The 17220-nt window shown below is 33.3% G+C and overlaps 1 protein-coding gene across 5 annotated transcripts in view; it reads right to left on the bottom strand.

Annotated features, from left to right (window-relative positions):
* Positions 1-17220, bottom strand: part of HEATR5B (HEAT repeat containing 5B) — a 107711-nt gene that overhangs the window by 61423 nt on the left and 29068 nt on the right. For all 5 annotated transcript variants that reach the window (XM_070574050.1, XM_070574053.1, XM_070574051.1 and 2 more), the window contains exons 14-19: positions 16870-16979; positions 15825-15988; positions 14930-15105; positions 12307-12412; positions 10465-10655; positions 761-920 (exon numbers count right to left, since the gene is read on the bottom strand). In XM_070574050.1, the coding sequence (XP_070430151.1) occupies positions 761-920; positions 10465-10655; positions 12307-12412; positions 14930-15105; positions 15825-15988; positions 16870-16979 (907 nt within the window). The remainder of the gene's footprint in view (positions 1-760; positions 921-10464; positions 10656-12306; positions 12413-14929; positions 15106-15824; positions 15989-16869; positions 16980-17220) is intronic.

Raw genomic sequence — 17220 nt, 5'->3', positions numbered from 1 at the left:
TACTTTATACAAGCTGGAAAGATTTACCAAGACATCAAACTTTAGACTAGAAGCCTCTGGCGGATTTAATCTCTTTTATCCAATCATGAAAGAACTCATTTATTAATAAACTAACGGTAGGCAGTAATGGCAATTAAACTTGTCTCTTCTCCCAACTTCTTAGTCCCAATATGAAGCTGGCAAATTGAATGCTGTTGGATTCATATCCTTTTAATATTTTTAGGTGCACCAGTGTGAAGAGGAAAATCAAGAGTATAGGACATTTCACACATGTGAAGCTCTTGCCTCTCATGGTAGTTACATCTATTTGTGTATAAAATGTTTAAGGAGTAATAAACAAAAATTCAAGGAGTACACTTGAAGATTCAACCAAAGATCTTGAACCTGGGTTGAGGTATTAGAGAAGAGATAGAAAAACTGTTATTAAAAGAAACTTGATCAATCCAACAAATGTAAGGAAATGCAAAAAAAGGGGAAACAAGTACAAAGGATAATTAATAAGAATAATAATAAAAACTATGCTTCATGAAATGTATGTGAATGGGTTAAATTCCCAGAATAAGACAGACTTTAAAATTAGGCTAAAATACAAAATCCTGTTATATGCTATTACAAAGAAGACTTATAAAACAAAATGACAGAGAAAGACCCTAATACATTTTTCCTAACTACTTAACAGAATCATTACTATTTTATATAGTAAATAGTTTTCCCAAAAATATTATTTAAAACTTTCATAATAAAAAAATCAGTATTATACCTGGACTTCAGAGGATGTTCCATCTTGTGCTAGAGCCAATAAAATGCTGACACTGGTCTTCAGATGTTGTCCTGAACCAATACCACCAACATAACGATGCAAACAACCAAGAGCCAGTGAATGTCCAGTTCTGGATACAACATCTCGGGCCGATTTCAATCTGGAAAAAAGTTATGCTTCAGGGATTGTTTTTTCTATTTCCCTAGAGCAATAACAAGCTTATGAGTCACACAATAAAAGGGATTCTGGAAATTAGCAAAGATTACAATATGATTACTTCTTTCTCCACTCTCTAATAAGAGTCAGGATTTAATTTAAATAAGAGCTGGAGATTTAATTTAAAATGGTTGGTTAAAGTCAAACATTTCAGTGAATAAAGCCTACTTTAATTTTAGAGAAAATCTGAAAGAAGAGCCACAACTTTTCGGTTTTTAATATTAATTATTCCTTAAAAAGCCAAGAGTCATTTGAAAAGCCTTTTTTCTTGGTGCTTTAAATAAAAGAATAGCTTTTATAATTGGTTTGGAAAATATGAAAAAAGGTATTTGTATTCACAGAACTACTACTTTTAAGTTTCACAAAAGAAACTCCCTATAATTATAATTTGAACCTTTTAAAAATGGGCCAGTCTTTTTCCTTTGTGAAATACATCTGCATGAGTTAAAAGATAAAATGGAGATTTGTATATTACTTTTTAAAATAAGTTTTATTGAGATGTATTTATATACAATAAAATTCACCAATTTTAAGTGTACAGTAAAACGTACAATTTAATGAGTCCTAATAATTGTGTACAGTATGTAACCACCACATAATCATAATATAGAACAGAGATGTCCTAGGAATAATACAATAGAAGTCATATTATGTAATTCTAAATATTCTAGTCACCATACTACAGAAAGGAAAAAAGAAACTGGTGCAGTTAATTTTAATAAATTTTATTTAACCCAATATATCCAAAATATTGAAATATCAAGATGTAATCAATGTAACAAATTATTTCATTCAAATTATTCAAATTATTTCAAATTCAAATTCAAATTATTTGTTCATTCTTTTTATGAACACAGTCTTCAAAACCTGATGTGCATTATACACCCACAGCACATCTCGATCTGAAAAGGACATATTTCAACTGCTCAATAGCCACGTGTGGCTGGTGGCTGCCATATTAACAGCACAGATACAAGACGTTTTCTTGACCAATAAGTTCCCTCACGTCCATTTGAAGTCCTCTACCTCCCCCTAACACTCTGGCAACCACTGATCCATCTTCTATCCCTACAGTGTTACGTTTTTATATATTTTCATCCAAATGAAATGATATGGTACATAGTCTTTAGTGGCTGGATTCTTTCACATAGCAGAATGCTTTTGAGAGTCATCTCATTTATTGCATAAGTAGTTTGTGCTTTTTATACAGCTGAGTATTTCATTTATGACTATACCACAATTTATTTATTCATTTACCAATTGATAGTCATGTAGATTCTTTCCAGTTTTTGGCTCCCAAGAATAAAGCTGTGATAAAAGTTTGAGTATGAGTGTTTGTGAGCACATATATTTTCACTTCTCTTGAGTAAATACCTAGGAGTGGAATTGCTAGGTCATAAGGTAAGAGTATACGTAAGTTTATAAGAAATCACGAAAGTATATTCCAAAGTGGCTGTACCATTTTACATTTTCACCAGCAATGTATGAGAGTTCTAGTTACTCCACATCCTTTCCAACACTTGGTATTTCCAGTCTTTTTTCTGAAGCTACTCTAGCGGGCATGTAGAAGTAGCTCATCGTGGTTTTAACATGCATTTCCCTGTTGAATAATGATGGAGAGTATCTTCTCAACTGCTCTTTTGCCATTATCACATCTTCTTCAAATATTTCTTCTACCTTGAAATTTGTATTTTCATTTTAACATTATCATGCAAAAAGCAAAAGTTTTTAATATTGATGAAATCCAATATATTAATTTTAAATATTTTATGGTTCATGCTTTTTGTATCCTAAGAAATTTTGCATAATCCAAGATGACAAAGTTTTCTTTTAGAAGTTTTATAGTTAGCTCTTACATTTGGATCCATATTGCTATCAAGTTCATTTTTTTATATGGTGTGAGTTAAGTACTGAGATTCATTTTTTGTGTTCCATGAACATACCTAATTTTTCCAGCACCATCTGTTGAAAAGACAAATGGGGAAATCCACTGTTTCCTCAGTGCCAGCCTTGGCACCTTTTTGGAAAATCAACCTAATATATATATATGACTCTTTCAGAATAAAAATTTGGAATAAAAATTTCAATCCATTGAAATTCCATTGATTTATATGTCTTTTCGTATGTCAGTTCCATCTGTCTTGATTATAGCAGCATTATAAAAAGCCTAAAATCAGGTAGCAAAAGTCTTCTCAGCTCTGTTCTTTTTCAGTTGTTCTGGCTATCCTGGATCTTGTGCATCTCTGTATAAACTATGAAATCAGCTTGTCAATTTCTACAAAAAGTGGTTACTTGAATTTTGACTTGTGTTATACACACAAATCAAACTGGAGAGAACTGATATCCGCAACAATGTGGAGGCTTCCGTTCCATGAGCATGGTATATTTCTCCATTTATGTAGGTATTCATTAACTATACTCAGCAATGTGTTGTAGTTTTCAGTGTATAGCTCTTACACACATTTTCAAAATTGTTCCCCTAGTATTTTTTATGTTTTATAAATGGCATTAAAAAATTTTTCAATTTCTAATTCTTCATTGACATGATCTACAAATATAATTGATTACTGGATATGTTAAGAACACACTAAACTCATTTATTAGTTCTAATAACTTTCTTGCAGGCTTCTTAGGATCTTCTCCATATATTCAAACTTCATTCAGAAGAACGACAGCTTTACTTCCTCCTTTGCCATCTGTATCCCTTTCGTTTCTTTAACACTTGATTGCACATCTAGCGCAATGCTGATTAAAAGCAGTGAGAACAAACCTCCTTGCCCTGTTTGTGATTCTAGGGGGAGAGCATACAGTCTTCACCAAGTATAATATTTGTTGCAGATTTTTGTAGATGGGCTATCAGATTCAAGATATTCTCTTCTGAAATTCCTAGCTTGTTGAGTATTTTATGATGAATGGCTACTGAGTGTTGTCAAAATGCTTCTGCTATATCTAATAAGATGATCATATGAAATCTGTTTTAGTCTGTTAATTTGGTTGAGTTACATTGATTTTCAACATTAAATCTACCTTGCATACCTGAGATAAACCCCACCTAGTCATGATTTTCCCTTAAAAATGTTGTTGGATCTGAGTAAATTTTTATTAAAGGTTTTGTGTACATGCTAATGAGGAAGACTGGCCTTTCCTTGTAATGTCTTTGTCCAGTTTTGGTACGGGGTAAAGTGGCCTCATTAAGAGTCGGATGGTACTCCCTCCTCTTCTATTTTTTTTTTTAAAGATTTTATTTTTTCCTTTTTCTCCCCAAAGCCCCCCGGTACATAGGTGTATATTCTTCGTTGTGGGGCCTTCTAGTTGCGGCATGAGGGACGCTGCCTCAGCGTGGTTTGACGAGCAGTGCCATGTCCGCGCCCAGGATTCGAACCAACGAAACACTGGGCCGCCTGCAGCGGAGCGCGCGGACTTAACCACTCGGCCACGGGGCCAGCCCTCCTCCTCTTCTATTTTTCTGGGAGAGTCTGAATAGACTTGGTATTGTTTTTCCTTAAATGTTTGGTTAAATTCACTAAGGAAACAATTCCGGCCTGGAGTTCTCTTTGAGGGAAAGTTTTAAACTGTGAATTTAATTTCTTTCATAGATACAAAGTTATTCATATACCTATTTCTTCTTGAATGAGCTTTGCTAGTTTGTGTCTTTGAAGGAATCAGCCTATTTCATATAAGTTGTCAAATTTATTGGCATAAGGTTGTTTACAATACTTCCTTATTATCCTTTTAATGTTCCCAGAATCTCCAGTGATAAAAACCCTTTCTTCCATTTGCAATACTGATTTGTGCCTTTCTTTCTCTCTCTCTCTCTCTCTCCTTATTTAGTCAGATGAAAGGTTTATCAATTTCACGGCTCTTTTGAAAAAAACAACTCTTGGTTTGAGTTTCTCTACTTTTTTTTTTGGTTTCTCTTTCACTGATTTCTGCTTTTACCTTTAAATCCTGCTTCATTTTGCTTACTTTCAGTTCAATTTGCTTTTCTCTTTCTTGGTTCTTAAGATAGAAGTTTAGATAATTAATTAAATTTTTTCTTCTTTTCTAATGTAATGATTTTAATGCCATAAATTCTTCTTGAAATATGCTTTAGCTGCATCCCATAAATTCTGATATGTTTTATTTTCATTTATTGGCCCAATTACTTATCTATCTTGGTAAATGTTTTGTGTGCACTTGAAAAGAATGTATATTCTGCTGCTGGGTGAAGTATTATATAAATGTCAATCAGGTCAAGTTAGTTGATTATGTTGCTAAAATCTTTTATATTATAAATAATTTGGGGGGGGCATTATGTTTCTATCAATTATTGAGAGGAATGTTGAAATCTCCAGCTTTACTTGTGGACTTGTCTATTTTACTTTCAGTTCTATTGAGGTTTATTCCACGTATTTTAAAAACTGCATCATTAGATACATATACATTTATAATTGTTAGGTACTCTTGGGTAATTGATCCTCTAATCATTATGAAATCACTCATTTATTCTGGTAACAATCCTTGTTACAAAGTCTACTTTTTCTGATAATTACATAGCATAGCCACTCCAGCTTCCTTTGGATTAATGTTTTCATGTTATATTATTTCTGTCCTTTCACTGTTGACCTATGTCTTTCTTTATATTTAAAGGAGTTTCTTGTAGACAGCATACAGTTAGAGCTTTTTTTTTACCCAATCTGACAAACCCTACCTTTTATTTGTAATGCTTAGACCTTTTGCATTTAATGCACTTATCAGCATGGTTGGGTTGAAGTCTACCATATTGCTTTTTCTGCTCTATTTGTCACATCTGTTCCTTATTCCTTTTCCCTCTTTCTGTCTTCTTTTGGATTTAATATTGTTTATGATTCCATTTTATCTCCACTATTGGCTTATGAGTTATACTTTTTTTTTAGTGGATTCTCTGGAGTTTACAATAGACATTTTTAACTCATTATGATCTACCTTCAAAGAATATTATACCCCTTTATGCATTATCATATACAATCCAACAGAGTATACTACCATTTCCATCTCCCATTCTCTGTGCTATTGTTATATATTTTACTTCTATACATAGTAAAATCCTACAATACACTGTTACTATTTTTGCATTAAAGAGTCAATTTCTCTTTTCAAGAAATTTAAAAAATGACCATGAGAACAAAATAAAAATGACAGGTCCATTTTAAAATGGACTATTAAGAATAAGTCTTTGTAATTATCCACATACTTACCACTTTCAGCACTCTTCATTCTTATATATACATCCAAATTTCCATCTGGTATCCCTTTATTTGCACAAAGAACTTCCAATATTTCTTAAAGTACAAATCTGCTGGCAATGAAATTTCTCAACTTTTCGTAATCTGAAAAAGTCTTCACTAAATCTTCATTTTTAAAAAGAATTTTCGCTGGGTATATACTTTTAGTTTGACGACTTTTTTCTTCCAGTACTTTAAAGATGTCAGTTCACTGCTTTTTGCTTGCATAGTTTATGGTTAGAAGCCTACTGTTATTGTTATCTTTGTTCCTCCACATAATGTCTTTTTTTCAATACATAGACAGTTGATATTTGTCCTAGGAGTCAGACTCTGTCCATTTTTTTTTTTCACAGTCTTTTTTCTCTCTGTGCTTCATTTGGGATGGTTTCTATTTCTGTGTCTTCAATATCACTATTTTTTCTACTGCAGTATCTAAACTTTTGTTAATCACATCCAATGTATTTTTTCATTTGAGAGATTTTACATATCTATAAGTTTCCTTTGGTTTGTTTTATGGATTTCATTTTTCTTCTCATCACGCTCACATTTCCCTGTATTTCCTTAAAAATATGGAGCATATTTATAATAGTGCTTTTAATATTCTTGGTTGCTAATTCCATTATTTCTTTCATTTCTGGGTTTGTTTCCAATTACTATGTTTTCTCCTAGTAATAGGTCTTATTTTCCTGCTTCCTTATACGTCTGATAAGTTTTGATTGGATACTGGACACTATGAATTTCACAATAACACGTGCTACATTAGTTGTATTTCTTTAAATACTGTTGGGCTTTGCTCTGGGATGCAGTTAAGTTACTTGAAATCAGTTTGATCCTTTCAAGGCTTGAGTTTAAGTGTTTTTAGGGTGGGTCAACACTGCTCCACTACTAAGCCAACACCCTTCTGAGGACTCCCCTTTAGGAGGTCTTTCCAGTCTGGATGATGGGAACATGCATTATTCTTGGCCCTGTGAGCTCTATGGATTGTTTCACCTGTTCTTTTCTGGTGGTGTTTTCCCTGGTCTTGGGCTGTTTCCTTGTACTCATCACATATCAGTACTCAGCCAAAGACTTGAGATGACTCCTCTGCTCATAGCTCTCTCTCCTCTCTCATATTCTGCCCCATACATTCTAGCTGCATTGGCCTTCCCAAACTCCAAATTCTCCTATCAGCCTGGAAACTCTCTCCAGGCAGAAATCTGGAACAAGTATACTGTTCCCCTTGAGCATTTCGCATTTTTTGGAGATCACTGCTCTGTGCTGGCTGTTGTCCAATGTCTGAAAAGAACTGTTTCATTTATATGACCTGGTTTTCTAGTTGTTTAAGGCAGGAGCATAAGTCCAGCCCCTGTTACTCCACCATGACTGGCATTGAAAGTCCTGTATTTTTTTTAATATTTACATGAAAGAACAGATTTCATTATTTTATTGATATTTAAGTAGTAATGTAGAGAGTTTAAAAGGGAGCTAAGCTCTAAACCTCATTTTGGACAATGGATAGGATCAAATAAAAGAAGAGATGTAACAATACTTTTTAAGCCATAAAATATTATGACTCATAATCATGCACCCATATAATCAGTTACTATTAGAAAACACAATAGGACATCACTAAGAACAAAGCACCTACGATAACAAAGGAGCCTAGAAAGCAACTTTGGCTGCACTTCCAAAACAGTATTATAACTCTTGATAAGCCATTCATGACCAAACTTCTATCAAACTCATAAAAGTAAAATAAAGTCAAGAGATGAAAAATCATCACCAAGACTCTGGTTGGTCAGTTTGCCTATGGCAAAGAAAGAAAAATTCCAAGTGCTGTCACAAACATTTGTTAAGAAATGTAGTAATGAAGGAAGCGAACTAATCCATCTTTAGCAGTATTTCTAACATAGTATATCTTTGGATAAGTGATTGTTATTGCTCTATGCCTCAGTTTCTCCATCTATAAAATGTACATTATCATTACTCGTATATAGCAGTTGATTTGAGGAATGAAATAAGAATGAATGCACTCTGTGAATTCTAAAACATTATACAGATTAGAAAGCTGTCTTCACGTTGTTACTTTTCAAAAGGTAACATTTCAGTGAGCTACACAGCTGGGCCAATTTTCTCAGTGATTATAATCTATTCAAAAAAAGTAACGTAAGATATAAGAATGGACATTTCCCAGAGGTCTCAAAGCGATTTTCAATTTGAATGGAAACAAATTTAACCAGTAATGATTTTTATTTTTTTCTGAATTGGGTCTTAAGGAACTGAAGCTCCTCCCTATTAACTGAGAATGGTTTATAGAAACGATTCTGTAGTAATGCTAAGATGGCATAAGATTTTAATGTGCAAATATAGCTGACAGATCTGTATGTATAAGTGATTTTGGCTTTTCATAGTCAGATATTACATCAAGAAGAGATAATATAGAAGAAAACAGTCTGATATAATGAGAATTTACAATGAGGCTACAAGGTATTGAAGCTTTTTCAAAATACAACTAGATTCTGTCAAATCTAAGATACCATAGAGATTTTTAAATGTGCCGTTATTTTACATAGCAATATGAAAGAAAAAAATGCTGCCAAATAATTATGACATTTTGTAAAGAATTTAAGACAAACCCAAAATTCAAATAAATTAAAATGTGAAAAGATGGGGAACAAAGTCTATGTAATAATTAATTTCAGATCATAACCAGTTATTTGAAAAGCTAATGAAACTAAGCACTGAAAATATTTGCAAACCATTAACCAAACAGGCATGAATATGAATGAAATGTCCTTGTGTTTCACGAGAATAAGTACAAAATAAACTCTCCTACAGGTATTGAAGACAACTATAAATTAAAACCCTTTGTAACCAAAGAAAAATTTACAATTCAAAAGTCTTCCAAAGCAACACAATCCTATTTTACCTACTATTAACAGAGCACAAACCATTCAACAGGTAGCTAAGATTGGTTCTATCTTTTAAAAAAATCTTTAACAAAGTTTGATTTTAGAATCAATGGCAATACTCAGAAAAGGCAAATCTAATCTATTGCTAGAAAACAGCAGAAGTCATCCTGGAGAAGATGGAGAGTCTGTGAATATTTTAACTCTCTCCTGCCTGCTCATATTATCCTTGGTGATTCAAACAATACACTGGGGTATTATCCTATAACCAGCCAAATTGCTATTCATGTGCGAAGACAAGAGAAACCATTCGTAGATATGCAAGAGTTCAGAAAGCAGTTTTTCTTCAGAACAACTACTTCAAAACCACTGCTTTCCCCACCTCTCTCTCTCTCATTAATGATTATGAGTAGTTTGGTATAATTAGTACTCAAAATATACAACAGTTAAGAATGATTAATTTACATTATTTAACTGTCAATTCTTGACCACTCTTGACTTGCAACTTTTCTACTTAAGTACTTAACAATCAACAGTCACTAATAACTGCATGTTATCATCCTAATCATACTTATTTGGATTTCTCAAATCTCTCTTTTTATTTATTATTTATTTACTTATTTTTAAAGATTTTATTTTTCCTTTTTCTCCCCAACGCCCCCCAGTACATAGCTGTGCATTTTTAGTTGTGGGTCCTTCTAGTTGTGGCATGTGGGACACTACCCCAACATGGCCCGATGCGCAGTGCCATGTCCACGCCCAGGATTCAAACCAGCAAAACCCTGGGCCACCGAAGCAGAGTGCGCAAACTCAACCACTCGGCCACGGGGCCGGCCCCCATCAAATCTCTCTTTTTAATTAATATGCAACAAAATCTTTAAAACCTAATGCTAATTTTATCCAATTTCAGGGATAATTTAAGAGAGAAACTTGAGAGCAGTTAGAAAAAGAATGGTTTGTTCTAAAAATTGAATAATTAACATAAAGAAAAACAGGAGTGGGGGCAGAAATAAGGACTTCAAAGCACCTCTTCAGAGCAGAATACATAATGGAGAAATCCTTATTAACAATCCTCTTGATTCCACTATGTAACATTCAAGAGCTAAAACAGAAACCTTTACCATATTGAATGTATCTAACTTTCTTATTCTTATTACAGTTCTTATTACAACTTTCCCAGATTCTAGAGTTTAATCAATTGTTGAATTAAAAATTAAGATCATTATGAAAAAATACAAAATAGTGTCACATGCTATACCACATGGAAAACATATAGTCCAGTTAATAATTACCGATTACTTGAAAGATATCTTTGTCTATATGAGAAATTTACTTGTTGGTAAAGAGACCCACTTACTTGTCAAAGCTATACTGGGCCATTCTAGCAATAAAAGTTGCTTCTCCAACCACCTGAGCCATTCTTCCAAGAGCTTCCCCTGCTGCACATCGTAAGATGGGGTTTGGGTTGTCAAGAGCACCCATAACCAGTGTCAGAGCAGATTTACGAACTTCCTCAGGTCCTAAAGTACTTTTATTTTCAGCCAGGCCCTATGGTTATTTAAAAAAAAAAAAAGCAATTCATAATTCACACTAAATAAAAGAAAAAAATGTGTGGCAATCTTTGTAAATATACATGTATCACCGCACATTATTTTCTTCAGCCAACTTTCACACACATATACTGTGCCTAGAATAAAGACCTGTTAAATTGACAGTAATCACTTTCCTAAATGTGATTTCAGAACATGATATTTAACACAGATATAGTCCAACAGGTCCTAAAAGCAACAATCCCAGGGAGTGTCTCTATCCAAAGACTACCACTTAGAAGTTATTTTTATACATAAAGGACACTGTATAATTAAATCAACTGTTATTTAACTGAATGAAATTTATCCTTTTAACTTTGATTAAGAAAACGTGATGTATTTATATAAAAATTCCAGATAAGATAATTAATTACAGTCAGGTGCCACATAATAACAGTTTGGTCAATGATCGAGTGTATATACAATGGTGGTCTTATAAGATTAGTACTAAGTAGCCTAGATGTGTAGTAGGCTATACCACCTAGGTTTGTGTAAGTACACTCTATGATGCTTGCACAATGATGAAATTGCCTAAGGACGTGTTTCTCAGAACGTATCCCTGTCGTAAGTGACGCATGACTGTATGTCATAAAGCGTATATCCAAGAAATATCTAAAGACAAAATGAAGTAAGAATAATCAGTAACTAAATGTTGCTATAGTCTGTTCATCACACTACATGTTAATATCCCTGTTCTAGCACTTACCATCCTGGAACTTAATTTACTTCCTTGAGACCAAAAATCCAAGTCATGGTGCCTGGGGAAAAAGTTAACTATAGCAGAGGCACTAGCGAGCCTATCTATGAAGAAAAGTATACTGTATAGCAATATTACCATTGGTTCACTAGCCTTCCAACCGCTGAAGAAGACCATGACCACCCCACTCCATTTTTTAAAAACTCAGATGTTGGTCTTAGCTGATCATCTCTAAACAAGGCATATACTAATGGTTATATAAATGGTACAAACCTTTATTGTATAACCAATGCCTATATCCCTTTTCCCTGATGTTTATAAAACATTTTAAAACAGTACTGCCTTACAATAAGCTTAGTGCTGAATAATATAACACGTTTTCAAATACATCATGAGAGGCTGTAGGCTGCATAGTACAGTGTGTGGACTCTGAGAGATAGGCAAAATAGTTATTTCGCTTCATATGTGTAGAAACTAAGGTTCAAGAAAGATTAAAGGAACTACACAAGACATAAACCTAGTAAATAGCTAAACCAGACCACAATCTCTAAACGCAGCATTCTTTCAAATGAATAACATAGCCTCTCCTGATTTATGGTCTAAACCACAAACTCAGCAGAATATCAGATTTCATTAATAAGACATCTTTGAAAATTCTGAAAGAACTTACTGATACTTGTAAAATCTGAGCGGTCAAATTGAAACATGAACTTTAACATTACTAAAATATGAAATACTTATTTAACTACAATGAACTTAATATAAAGATTCCACTAATTTAATTAAATTAATATAAAAACAGAGTTATCAAGTAATATACATATAAACATAATAGTCTAGATCTGCCTGCCTCATTAAAGGTATTAATTAAAATCGTAGTTCAGAATATTTATTATATTTTTAAAGTAAATACCTTTAGCGCACTAAGAACAGCTGTAAAAATATTAAGCTGCACAGCCTGCTGGCGGACACCTTTGGCTTGTTTAACACATTCAGCAAAGTGATCCAACATCTGCAATCTACAATAATAGAATAAAGATCACATTAGCAATACTTTCTATTCAAATATGGCTCAGAAAACAGAGATAAGAATATAAACTCAATGTTTAATAAATAATGCCCCATGCTGTCTCTTTTCTATTTCACTCCCACAGCTGGTCCAAACCAGATCTCTTGCTCCTGAATTAATATAGGGACGTGTGGTTATTAACCAGAACAAGATTGGAGACTAAATATTAAGTTTCAATTTGCAAAATAAGGTCATAATTTTAGTGGTCTTTAACATTAACACCAGCGTCCAACAAAGTGCCTGGCATATAGCAGGCGCTCAAGGTTTCTTGAATAGAACAACAGTCGTTCCTTATAAACCTGTGTGGAAGATTTTTAAGTTGGAAGTAAAAAAGTGTGGCCTAAGTGTTTTCTTTTTTTAACGTACTCTCACATAGAAGAAAATAGTAACTCATGTTCTACCCTTAGAAGCTAATTCAGAGATTTTAAGAAAGATTTAGATTTGGTCAGTTTTTTCAAATGTAAAAAAATCAGAGGTGAATTGGTTTTCTTATTATTTCAAATTTTTAAAATGAGACAGTTAACAACAAGAAAAACATCACAGCCATTTGAGACTATTCTTACAAAAGAGAATGAGATCATTTCAGATTCCTCTAAAAAGAAATGGGGCGGGTCAAAGAAATCCAAACATGTTGGATTCAGTACGAAGATAACTATAACCTAAAGTAGAAATCAAAATCTCCCTACAGTTACTATAAGGATTTAAGCTCAATTTATAACAGGTCATAGTCTCAGGTCAAAGCATTTTTCAAAATCACATAGGAAGAAATCATCTACCCTCCAGCAGGGACTCCAGTTAGAGTTACTTGAGGCTAAAGTGGACTATGCTTCTACGGTTGCTCTGATACAGATCCACGTCTCCTACGGGTGAGAGAGCAGGGCATTATTCACACTGCTTTCAAGCACACACATAAGAACACCCACGTGGTCTCCAACACTACCATTAAACATCATTTGCCTATAACTAACCTCAAATACATAACTTAAAAATTTTTTTCCTTATTATAGAATATTTCATTTAATTTGGAAATAGTAACAAAAAGTTACTACCTAGAAATAACCTTTGTATATGTCTATGTATTCTAAAATACCAAACTGGGATCACTTCTTGCCTTTTATTTTACCTTTTTCATTTAACACTGTATAATAAGCATTTTCTGATATCAAAATATCATCTCTGTAAAAGTACTCCTACCTGTCAACTTTCCATAATTTATTCACTCATTTCTCCATCATTGGATATTTATGTTATATACTATATTTTTAATAGAATTTATTTATTTATACTTTACTTTATTCCACAAAGTGCTTTTAAGACAATCCTGGATTCTAGTTATGGCTTTCAAAACTAGCTGTATAACTTAAGGCAAGCCATAAAATCAAAGACCTGGATTTGCTTAGATTTAAAATAGGGACATTAAAGTAGATGCTTTATAAGATTCTTTCACATTTAATGTTCTTTTTTGTTGTTGTTTTTAAAGATTTTATTTTTCCTTTTTCTCCCCAAAGCCCCCTGGTACGTAGTTGTGTATTTTTTAATTGTGGGTCCTTCTAGTTGTGGCATGTGGGATGCTGCCACCTCAGCATGACTTGATGAGTGGTGCCATGTCCGTGCCCAGGATCCAAAAGGGCAAAACCTTGGACTGCCAAAGTGGAGCGCATGAACTTAACCACTTGGCCATGGGGTCGGCCCCTCACCTTTTAATGTTCTTTAACATTTATGTGGCAACCAAATGTTCTTAAAGATATCTGGGTAAGGTAAAATTTCATATTTAAAATTCTTCCCATCAAGTTAAAAAGCAATTAAGTAAGTAACTTACAAATTTAAAGATATGTCATCTTTTATATACAAATACAACAATGCTTTAAGGCATATTTTATAAAACTTATCTGTGAAAGTCTTGAATTAAGTCATTTTCACTCTTTCGTTTGGAAAAATCACCATAAATATACAAAATACCTACTAAAGTTAGGGATAGTGTTTGTGTATACAAATATAGGAGACTAAAATGCTCCTATTAGAAAAAGAACCAGTTACTTTAGTTTCCCAAGTTCCAGACTTCATCATCTGACAAATGTAATTAGGAAGCAGACTTTTCACCCATTTACTTCTTCAGTAACAAAAACAAAAGACTTAAAAAACTGATGTCCCTAATAAAAGACACAGTCAAAAGCTACTTATAAACTGGCAAACAAAATTTACAATGAAAATTCTGTTGTATAACACATAGTCCACAATACAATGGATACCAGATGCCAGTACACAGGGCCAAATCTTAAAAACAGTTTCAAATTATGTGGAATTTGCATGCAATTTTTTTATCATGAGTGTCACTTATGTTACTACATTTATGAACCTACTATTTAAATTGTAATTTACCTTTTACATAGTTAACTGGGATGGGAAAATCTACTGTTTGAAAACCATTTATATTTAACTAAAATTATCTGACTGACTTCATACTAACCGGTGTTTATAAGAAACATGAGGAAACACTACACCAAAAAGAGCCACAGAAGCATCAATGACTGAAACTCCAAGAGGGAGAGGACCAGGCACAGCCTCCCCAGCAGGTATTCGTAAATAAATGGAGGATGGATCATGCTCCAGAGCCCCGCTTCCAGATGCACTGTTCGGCTGGAGCTGCAAAAGAATAACACAAAAACCAGTCAAACTCTATTTTGAGAAATTCACTTACTAAGTAATCGGTATGAAGAATAGAACAGGGGAGCAGGGAGAAAAGGTAACAAAAAAGAACAGAATGATTGAATCTGAAAATCCTTAATTAGATAAAAACATAATTTGGTCATTTTTTACAAAGTCACCAGTAGCACTTTACACAATTTTAAGAACACTTGTTCATTCTAAAACATTTTTACAGTACCCACCTTAAAACTGCGTAAGCAAAACTATATCAGGAATAACTTAAACTCAAAAAAAAAACTTCAAAAGGGGGGTTTAGTAACTCTTTAAAAAAGTACATAATAATGTATTCAATAGGCAAAAAAGGTTCTAAATCTCCAACCTGATAACTACCCATTCCTCTCTAATCTGTCACAAAACAAATTAGAAAAACCCAAAACTCCAATAACCAAAAAGCCAGTTAAAACTGATCTTTGCCACAGCCACCACAGGGTACCTAAATACAAAGAACACAGAATAATTACAATATGCCAAATTCTAGCTATTGTTGTTTACCTTTTTTTCACTATTTATCTACCACCAGAAAGTTATCTTTAAATATCTAAGAAAGCTAAATGAAAACTAAACCTTAGTCTACAATATTTTCTTTTTAAACAACATGTGTAGTAGTACCAGTTTTCGATTGTGCTAGGATTTCATTTCCCCGTATCATTTACTACCTGGTCTTCAATTGATTTATGATCAGTTTCCTGAAGCCAGGAACCAAGAAGAACACTGTCATCATAATGGCAGAGGGATCTGAGGAGGGAAGTAGTTGTGTTGGCTGAGTTGTCAGTCAAAGTGAATTCTGCTACCAGTTCTCTAAGAAGTGCATTGAAAGAGCCTAGAAAACAGAACTTCAGATCAGATTAAAAAGAATAATTTTTACAAAAATTACAATCATTGCCTACAAAAAGCAGCAACATGTTCAACAAGAATAAAATAACTGTCTCTGTTTCCTTTTTAAAAAGATCAATATTAAATATTTTAATGCTGATTTTTATAGACAAACATGGTACTTCCTTTATTATTATTGTATTATGCCTTTTGGTCCAAATTATTTAAAGTAATCAAAAACTCAAATAGAGGAACAATTCTTTATTTTAAATACATTAAACATGACATGATTATTATTTACTATTAATTACACAATGATGTGCAAACACTAAACCAGAGCATATCAAAATTCTTGGGCATGGCTTAACTGGAAACGAATCAACGACTTCAGTTTAATACTAAAATTTTATATAATATTTATCTTCTGAAAAGCACATTACTATTCTCCCTCCAGATTCCTAAATTATTGGCTATCCTATAATGTATATGAAGCAGTTTAGAATAGTCATTAAAAGTGCAGACTCTGAAGATGACACAGCTGGGTTTGAATCCAAGCTCTGTCACTTACCAGCTGTCACACTTGAGCAAGATGCATTATACTTTATCTACCCAAGATTCTTCATCAATAAAAGAGAGCTGTATTCTAGCCTCATAAGGTTGTGGTTAAGAGTCAAAGAAGCTAATACAGGTAAAGACCTTAGGATGGGGCCCGGAGCATAGTAAGTGCTCCACAGGCGTTAGCTCCTCCTTATGAAGAAAAGGAAAATGGTTGCCTTCCTCTACATAGTGACTCAGTGAGAGAGAGCCATGGTCAGAACTCCGTAAAACTGTGAAGAACTGGAAAGGTATATTGAAGAATTTTTATTAGATACCACAAATTTTATTTACCTTCATAAGTTTTTGGAGGTAACAAAGCCAAGATATCATAAAGTCTTAAGCGGACCATTGCAGCACTAGCTTTCAGATGAGCTCCATGGGCTTTAATTACAGAAGGAATGCTAAAACATCAAAAGTATGGTTAGTATCAGCTTATTACAATAAGTATTACTTATAAACACTTTTTTCAGCAAAATATCAATGTACTATCAAAGTACAATGTACTACCAAAGTATCAACAGCAACACTATGAAACACAATTTTATTTCAATCTACACCCTTACTTAAATTTTTAAAGTCATCTTTCAAAAAGAAAGTTTTATATGTTTCCTATATGATACTAGAGGGAAGTACAAAACATGA

The sequence above is a fragment of the Equus przewalskii genome, chromosome 14, assembly GCF_037783145.1.
Source record: "Equus przewalskii isolate Varuska chromosome 14, EquPr2, whole genome shotgun sequence".
NCBI lineage: Eukaryota > Metazoa > Chordata > Mammalia > Perissodactyla > Equidae > Equus > Equus przewalskii.
The sequence above is the reverse complement of the archived record's forward strand: the minus strand, read 5'-3'. Positions and strand labels throughout refer to the sequence as shown.